At 32.9% G+C, this 8,853-nt stretch overlaps 2 protein-coding genes across 2 annotated transcripts; one reads left to right on the top strand and one right to left on the bottom strand.

Annotated features, from left to right (window-relative positions):
• Window positions 1–3,833: 3,833 nt before the first annotated feature.
• Window positions 3,834–6,036, top strand: LOC106319420 (transcription factor BPE). Its single transcript, XM_013757736.1, is given in 7 exon segments — window positions 3,834–3,916; window positions 4,006–4,308; window positions 4,311–4,498; window positions 4,586–4,633; window positions 4,716–4,784; window positions 4,879–4,953; window positions 5,050–6,036. Coding segments are annotated over 6 exon segments (825 nt in total). The 5' UTR covers window positions 3,834–3,916; window positions 4,006–4,100; the 3' UTR covers window positions 5,287–6,036.
• A 210-nt stretch (window positions 6,037–6,246) lies between these two features.
• On the bottom strand, window positions 6,247–7,912 carry LOC106319422 (probable disease resistance protein At1g59620). Its single transcript, XM_013757739.1, has 3 exons — window positions 7,883–7,912; window positions 7,750–7,780; window positions 6,247–7,563 (listed from the first exon to the last, which is right to left on the bottom strand). The coding sequence occupies exons 1-3, from the start codon at window positions 7,893–7,895 to the stop codon at window positions 7,305–7,307; spliced, it is 303 nt and encodes a 100-aa protein (XP_013613193.1). The 5' UTR covers window positions 7,896–7,912; the 3' UTR covers window positions 6,247–7,304.
• Between the last annotated feature and the right edge of the window lie 941 nt (window positions 7,913–8,853).

The following is an 8,853-nucleotide window of genomic DNA, read 5'->3' on the forward strand; positions in this document are numbered from 1 at the left end:
ATACTATACAAAGCCCACCAAGGATTATTAGTTGGATACTCGTCTTGATCCGGATAATCTTGCTTATGGCTCCATCTACAGCCTACAGGTACTTTTAACATCTCTGTTGGTGAGAGTGGTGATCGTCTCACTCGTGCCTCTAAGGTTCCTTCTTTCTTTCCAAGAATGCTAAAAATCAATTCTTTACGGTTTAGCATTTACTGAAAATAGGTTGTTAATGTCATTGCAACTGAATTAAACCGTTGAACTCTGTATTGAAATGGGCTGTTAAAGCATTGGACTTTGTTGTCTGAACGATAGTTTTGGGGTAATTGTGTAGGTGTTGGAACAGTGTAAGTTTTTCTGTGTTTTTCTTCCGGCTGAGACTTTTGTTCTTGGATCCAACCAGTGTAAGTTTTTGTTCTTCTTTCTTTTTGCTTGGAGAGTGTGGTTTTGTGGTTTTTATTAATATGAGTTGAGAATTTTATACCTATGCTTATGGGTACAGAGAACAACTCATCTCAGCATCGATTTGTTTTAATTCGGTTCCAAGTCCTGTAAGCAGTAGAAGTTGTTGCTTTGCAATCTCGGAAATTGTCTTGTTGCTTTGTAGTCTGTATAATATGGGTCTGAGTTAGTTTGTTTGTGTCTGAGTTAGTTTAATTCTCTTTATGCTGTTGCAGGTGGAGTGAAGACATGTGACAGCAGAAGCATGTGAGTCATAAAGCTTATGTTGGTATGTTTCAGTCACTCATAGATTTGTGTTCTGTTTATAAGAAATTAGGATTATATATGTAAAACTTTATTTTTACTTAACCTTATTGCCTATATTTTTTAAACAAAATCATTTTTAAAAAATTGATTGGATGGTTATTTTATATTTTGGTTTTTAACTAATAAAAATATTAATAATAAAATCATTATTTAAAAATAGTGAAAAAGGTATTATATTGGTTATGTCTTATAGTTTATAGGCATGAAAAAGTTTTCCTAACTAATACCAAAATTTATCAACATCAATATATACATATTATTTAATAGTTAATTTTTAAATAATAATTCTTTTTATAGATAAACATAAACTCTTATGAGTTATTTTGTAGCTCACTATAGTAAAGCAAAAAAAATTATAAAGATCAATTTATTGTTAGGTAAATTATGATTCACATACTGTACTAGCTTTTGTAAATTTAATCATAGTTTGTAATTTATATAAACATATATCTATTTTATTTTAAATTAACTAAATTTCAAATTTATTTTACTTAGACATTCTGTGAATAGTAGACACTGTCATAATAAATAATGGTAACAATACTAGAAAACTACAAGGTTCATTATTATTAAATAAAATATTTGTAATAATATGAAAAACAATCAGAGGTTGATTGTTTGTGGTTTTTGCTTTAGATTTTGGTTTTTGTTTTTGTAGAAACCATTTTTCATCCAATCAAGTTTTTGGTTTTTGTTTTTGTTTTTGTAAAAACCATTTGAGTTGCCAATCAAGATTTTCAATAAATAGATTCCCTAAAATTTAGGAAAACTAGTTTTTGAAAAATTTAACCAATTTATGAAGAAAAACCAAAAACCAACTTTTGTGAGCTTTTATGAAGAAAAACGAATTTTGATTTTTTTTTGTCGAAACTACTACATTTTAATTCATTAATAATTAATATTTTCATAAAATAAAATTATCATAAAATTTTTGTACATTAGATATCATTTAAACAATAATGTGAAATATTTTAATTTGTGTTTCATATCTGTAAATAAATCATATCTGTAAATAAATTTATATATTTTATAAATAATATATTTAATTTTAAAACTTAGTTATTAGTTTCTATAACTAAATCAATTGAATTATTTCAATAATTATTAGTCACATTAAAAATAAAAACAATTATAAAAACATAATATGTTTTATTAATAAAATGTGTTATATAATCCTGAAATATAAAAATTACCATTCAACTTTAAGAAAATATAAATAATTTATACTAAAATCTAAAAACCAAAAACTAAAATCTAAAAACCAAAAACTAAAATCTAAAAACCAAAAACTAAAATCTAAAAACCAAAAACTAAAATCTAAAAACCAAAAACTAAAATCTAAAAACCAAAAACTAAAATCTAAAAACCAAAAACTAAAATCTAAAAACCAAAAACTAAAATCTAAAAACCAAAAACTAAAATCTAAAAACCAAAAACTAAAATCTAAAAACCAAAAACTAAAATCTAAAAACCAAAAACTAAAATCTAAAAACCAAAAACTAAAATCTAAAAACCAAAAACTAAAATCTAAAAACCAAAAACTAAAACTAAAAACTACTGAAACAATCATCACCTCAAACGTGAATCAACTACCAGTTCTTTTATTTTGAAAAGCTAGAAAAACTTAGATTTTGATTTTTGTTTAGAATAGGGTAGTTAGTTTGAAAACTAGTTTTCCTAACTTATAGGGAATTAATTTCTCAAAATTTTTGATTGGCTAAAAAGTAGTTTTTGGAAAAACAAAAACCAAAAACTAGTTGAAAAACTAGAAACAATTATATCATATATAAATGGTGACAAAACATTCGAAAGAGTTTTCGTTTTGCATAGAATATTAAAATAATAATTTCAAAAATATCTTAATTATAAATAGGATAGAGAATACTTAATTAAAGATTAATTAGTGAACTGAAAGACCCAACATAGGATTATCCTGTCTCATCCATCCACTATCACGTCACTAAAATCCACAAACCTCATCATTCACTGAGCTATAAACAGTTATGATTAATACTCAAAAACAGATGATCGGGAACTTACGTGGGACCCCACTTCCCCAAGTCATTTTCCATTTTCGCATCAGAGTTAAGATTACGTGATCCTATTAAACACCGTTAGATTAAGTGATGATCGAACAATACACGTAGTAAAAATAAAATGGTAAATAATTTTCCGGAGAATGTGAAAGTTCTGGTGGCTACGCGCCGTAGAAATCTGGTGTAGTGCGGATTCGAACTCGGATTCTTTGGGGATCCATGGAACGCCTTGACCATCCGATCCACAGACGCGTGGTTAACAATAAACATAAGAAGAGCGTAGATACACCCGTATCTCCTTTGAAAGGAGAAGCAGAGGCAGATCTACTTAAGGTAAGTAGGGGGTAGCTGCCCTCCATAAAATTTTAAACTTTCCTTTAAATGTTAAAAGCAAAATTAAGTTGCCCCCGTTGGAAAATAGTATCGGTCCCACCCCCTCTTCCCTAATTTAATATGTTCTCAAATTTCAGTGTAAAATATCATTTCCCTTTTTCTAAAGGCCATTTATTAAATTTGGTTAGCATTACCATGTTTCTTTATTGATTTGAGAATTTTTAATAATTGTTGCTTAAATAATAAATTGTTGATGACTTTTGTAAATATCAAATAAACATCTATTTATCTAATAAATAAGAATAAACATTTTTAATTTATCATAATATACTCAATGGTGATGAAATTGTTTTTAAATAGTTATCCACTCATAGTGAAAAATAAAATACTTCTTTAGAGGAAAGTTTTTTTTATTATCTGAATATATATGTATTCATATTTGTCACACCAAGAAAAACATGAAAATGTTGTTTTATAATTTTTTTTACAAAATATAAATTTTCTATTTACATTAATAAACAAAAAGAAATATGAGGTTTGCATCCCTATTAAACTATATTGTATAATTCACTTATAAAATTAAAAAATGCATTTATAAAATATTTAATAATCATTAAATTATTTACCCCGATAAAATATTTTTCTAGATCCGCCAGAGAATAAAAAGGAATTTCTATTAAAAAAATAAATAAAAAAATACACCCGCATCGCAGAAGATAAGAATCTACAATGGTCTGAGAAGACGTCGCCATGAATTAAAACACCGTAGCTCCTGAGGTAGAAAGACACGAAAGGTAAACATATTTTATTTTTATTTCAGAAATTATAAAATTTAATATTAAAAAGAAATAGCGAAGAGGAAGTAACGCGGTAACGCAATCAGACTCCACAGTTCAAGGAGTTTGCATACTCTCTCTGATTTGGAATCTCCCGTAACTGAGTCAACTCGGTGGAGGTTACTGTTTGAGTTTTGTGTTGATGGATCCGAGTGAGATGATGAACGAAGGAGCACCGTTTGACATGGCGGAGATCTGGCAGTTTCCGATGACCGGAGTTTCCACCGAAGAATCTTCCGTGAATCTAACAACCACCACCGTCGCCGGCGATCAGGGGAGTATGAGCCACGCGCTCTCGCAGGCTGTGCTTGAAGGTATCTCCGGCGTGTGGAATCGGCGGGAAGACGAGTCCGCGGGAAGGTCGTTTCCACCAGAAACAAGAGACTGAAGATAGATGAGGTGTGTGATGGGAAAACGGAAACAGGGTCGCCGGAGACAAACGTGGATCAAAAGAAACAGAAGACAGAACCAATGAAAGATTACATTCATGTTCGAGCAAGAAGAGGTCAAGCTACTGATAGTCACAGTCTAGCTGAAAGAGTAATGATTGATATTCCGACATAACTCTGTTTCTTTGTCTGAACTGATATGGAGTTTTAAGACAAATCTTTCTTTGGTTTCTGACAGGCAAGAAGAGAAAAGATAAGCGAACGGATGAAGATCTTGTGCCATGATGTAACAAGGTATCTCTGTTCTTGATTTCTCATCTCTTTGAAAGTGTTAACACATATAAAAAATTTATATTTTTTTATGCAAGATTATAGGTAAAGCACTTGTTTTAGATGAGATAATCAACTACATACAATCATTGCAACGTCAAGTTGAGGTAAACACATATACGTTCCTCTCTTGTCTATTGTTTTGTTTACTAGATAGATGTATACATGTTTGTCTCATAAGAATTGCTTGTAAATTTTCAGTTCTTATCGATGAAGCTCGAGGCAGTCAACTCAAGAATGAACCACTCTGGCGTAGAGGTTTTCTTACCGAAAGAGGTAATGAAACTATTGTGAATCTCATGACTCGCTAACTCAGTCTTGTGCATTTCTTGTTGGTAATAATTTTGTTGTTTTGGTAAAAAAAAAACTCAGTTTGGTCAGCAAGCGTTTGAGAATCAGGAGATGCAGTTTGGGTCACAGTCTATAAGGGAATACAGTAGAGGAGCATCACCAGATTGGTTGCATATGCAGATAGGATCAGGGGGCTTCCAAAGAGCATCCTCAAGTCAAACATTAAACGATGCCGGAGGATGGTGTGAGTTTAAAAAGTGTTGCCGCAACAGTGAAAATAGTCACCGCAGTGAGACGCGACTGACGCTGAAATTTTAAGCGGTCTGTTATAGCTAGGAAACTGCCGCTGCGTAAACGAACGCTGCCGCAGCGACTACAGATCAAAATTTAGAAGGAAAAAAGAGTATCCAAAGGGAAAGAGAGACGAACAGGTGACGCGGCGTCAGTCGCAGAGAGGAGAGAGAAATGAGGAACAATGATCGCTACTTTTTTTGACGTCAGCGGCAACACCGGAAAGCTTCTTTTTTTTTGACGCGGCGTCTCTGTTTTTCATTTCATTTAATCAACGATGAAGAAGCTTATGAACAAATCTCATACGCCAATGTCGAACGCTGCGTTCGTTAAACGAACATGGGTTATATTAACCCCAGCGCCTCATTATTTCCGATGTCTTGTGTATAAAGCAACAAAAGTAGAGTGTATTTTCTAGACGCCAAAACTGCCGCTGCGTTTACAAAAAGAACAGGGCTATCTTCTAAATACAGCTAAGAGAAGGGCAGGAAGGAATAAATGCATATGAATCTCTCTCTCATTTAGGGATATAATTACACGGATGTGAATACGTTAGAAAAGAAAGGTAAGAAAGACATAGATACACTTACATAAGTTGGTTTCGATATCAAGCAAAGCGCTGGGAAGTGTTCAGGACCAACTTGATTTCAGAAATGCACCAACGAGTAATGTCTTTCCTACCAACTTGATATATGCCGTGACTCTTAAGGTTTAGGGAATATTCTAAATTCACAAATTAGTAAATTTGGTGACGAGTGGATTTTTGTAGCCTTAGTTTTTGATCAATCCATCCTAGTATAGAATGTGACACGTTGTTTAATTTTGTAAGACTCAGAAGCAGAAAGAAAAAAAATTAGGTTTATGATCTTTAGCTCTGATACCATGTGAAACTATAGAAACAACGTGTCCTGTTTATTAACATACGAAACATATTTATACAAGAGAGTTAACCGACTTGAATCTATCTATCTTAGATACATGTATATCTGCAAACTTTATATATATCTCGAACTACATACGAGATTTATGGAGATTTATGTTTATCTACTCCAATATGATGATTGTGTATTAAACTCTTGATCCTTTGTTGTTAAATTTCAATCCAAAAGATGACAAAAAAAAAACAATGTAAACAAAAAGATGTCTTACCTGTGCGTAGTTTGTGTGTTCTCATAGCTAAAATATTCTTACAAACTGAATTTAACAGAAGGGATGTGTTGGAGTTTTCAATGATCTTCTCCACCTTCCGACAGTCTCTTCTTCTATTGCTCTGACATATTATAACAATGTAGCTCCTTCGAGGTAGTGATGAATCGCAGTACATCATCTTGCATTTAAGCTAAAACTCAAAACCTTAAAGGAATTGATGAATGGTAGTCCATCAGGAAGCTCCTTCAACTTTGGACAATAGCCAATAAGCAGAGTATGGAGAAGGGGCATAGAGCCTTCTTCTACTGTCCACTCTTCCCACTCCTCTAATCCAACAAATTGTAGCTCCAGCAATTGAGGAAACCCATCCATTGAGCAAATCATTCTACTCCCACCGAAAGATCGATCCCATAACCTAACTATTTTCAAGTGAAGCAACTTCTCTAGAATCGGCATTGGATCCTCTTTCAAACGACACTTAGTTAGGGATACGGTTGCGAGGTGAGCAGGAAAGTGTGTCTCATCAGGCAACTTTGGCGTATATATATATATATATATATATATTCAACTCCAGCTGTTTGAGATGAACAAAATCCCAAACCAATCAATCTTCTTCATCATTCGTGTAAGTAAGTTTCTCCAAGTGTTTAATATTACTTAGAGATGAAGATAGAGTTTCCATGGAACACCCTTTTATCTCCGATATAGATATAAAGGGCCCTGAGTCGTGTCATAGCTTGGAGATTACTCACACTTCCGTGCTCTGTTGAGAAATTCATTAACGTCTCCAGCTTGACCAGATTTCCCAATTCCAAGTTTGTCTTTTCATGTAAATTCTTCGGCAAATACAGGTATGTCAATTCTCGCATCTCTTTCAAAATATTGGCATGTAGACTTTAAAATCCACACGTAGGTTTAAATATAGCAGCTGCTGCATCTAGAACAATTTCTCTGATCTCTTTGATAGTGTTTCTCACCATTGCGCTCGTATGTCTCTTGGCTTCTGCATCTTCTAGAAAGCACCTTAACATTTCCACATCATTTTTTAATCCATCGAACTGCTCTTCAACTCCCTGAAATTGCTCACATTCTCGGACAAGGAGGTTCCAGAGCCTCTCGACTCCAAATGATAAAAGTGCCTCAGCCATAATTCTTCTGCTCAAACACGAAACAAGTACTCAATAACCACTAGAGGAAGATCCTTGAGTTCATAGTCAGGATATTATTTTTTCTGCAAATTCTTGTCTGGATGATATGTACTACTATTTTGTTGGATTTAATCTGTGAAAATATGAACAATTGAGATGAAAAAAATATGCAAAATACAAAAATAAAAATCACCTGTTGAAAAATCGCTTTTCATCCAACGGCTCTGTACAAAGAAAATATGCGAATGTGTTTTAGTTAGAACTCAGCTGAAGAAGACCTATTACAAAGAGTTGATTTTTCAAAGTCAACACTAAACGACACAAACCAGCTGTATTCATGATGAAGAACTTCTCCAACGATGGGTTCTTCCACCAATTTCTCACAATTAATCTAGTTTAAAATAATTAGTAAGTTGAATCTTAAATATCTTCAAACACATATTTTCAGAACTTCGTTAGAAACCCAATTTTCTACCTGTCTCTTTATAATTGGTTCACAAACTTTTGTTATTAAAATCTAAATTATAAAGTCAATTATATCAATAATATATTCATTTTATAACTGTAACATACTTTTTACAGTATGTAAGCTATGGGGTTGCCCTTTGCTAAGCCTATTCTGTAGAGAATGTCTTAGGGCGCCTATAATACACAGATACAACAAAACAAATGGAAAAGATTACATAAATACCAAGTAATCTAAGAGCATGCGCAACGGTGAGACTCATTGGAGTCCTTAACGACAAGGGCATTTCAGATTAATCCTGGATATTTTGGATTTTTTAAAAAAAAAAAAAAAAAAAAAAAGATGACCATTCACTGGCCGCCACGTAGTCGTGGAGATCCGCAAATAGTGCAAGGATTCACTAAGAAAGAGTTCTTATTTAGGAATTTTAAGGGTTGAATCCTTAGCTTTTGGTGGGGTCTACTGATTATTTAATTATTTTTCTTCTAAGGACTCCCACTTAAAGATTCCCGTTGCTCATGCTCTAATGCATTGTATCTTACATGAAGAAAAAGGTTCAAAAATCATTTCCAAATTGCATCTGTTCCTCTTAGGGAGCCTTGCTTGCAGAAACTCGTTGAGATTTATTGTCATTTTACAAGATTATTGCCCTGCTGCTCAGTGATTCCTCCCTGCTCAAGTCAAACATTATAGGAAATGGATCAGACAATAGTGAATAAAACAAACTCCCACAGACTCAATATACAACTTTACCAGAACTGGATGTCCAATTAAGCTATTCAAAACTGCAGACTTCCCAGCTCCCTCTTCCAGCAAGCAAAGCGAGAAATC

Source organism: Brassica oleracea, chromosome C9 (assembly GCF_000695525.1).
Source record: "Brassica oleracea var. oleracea cultivar TO1000 chromosome C9, BOL, whole genome shotgun sequence".
Classification (NCBI taxonomy): Eukaryota; Viridiplantae; Streptophyta; class Magnoliopsida; order Brassicales; family Brassicaceae; genus Brassica; species Brassica oleracea.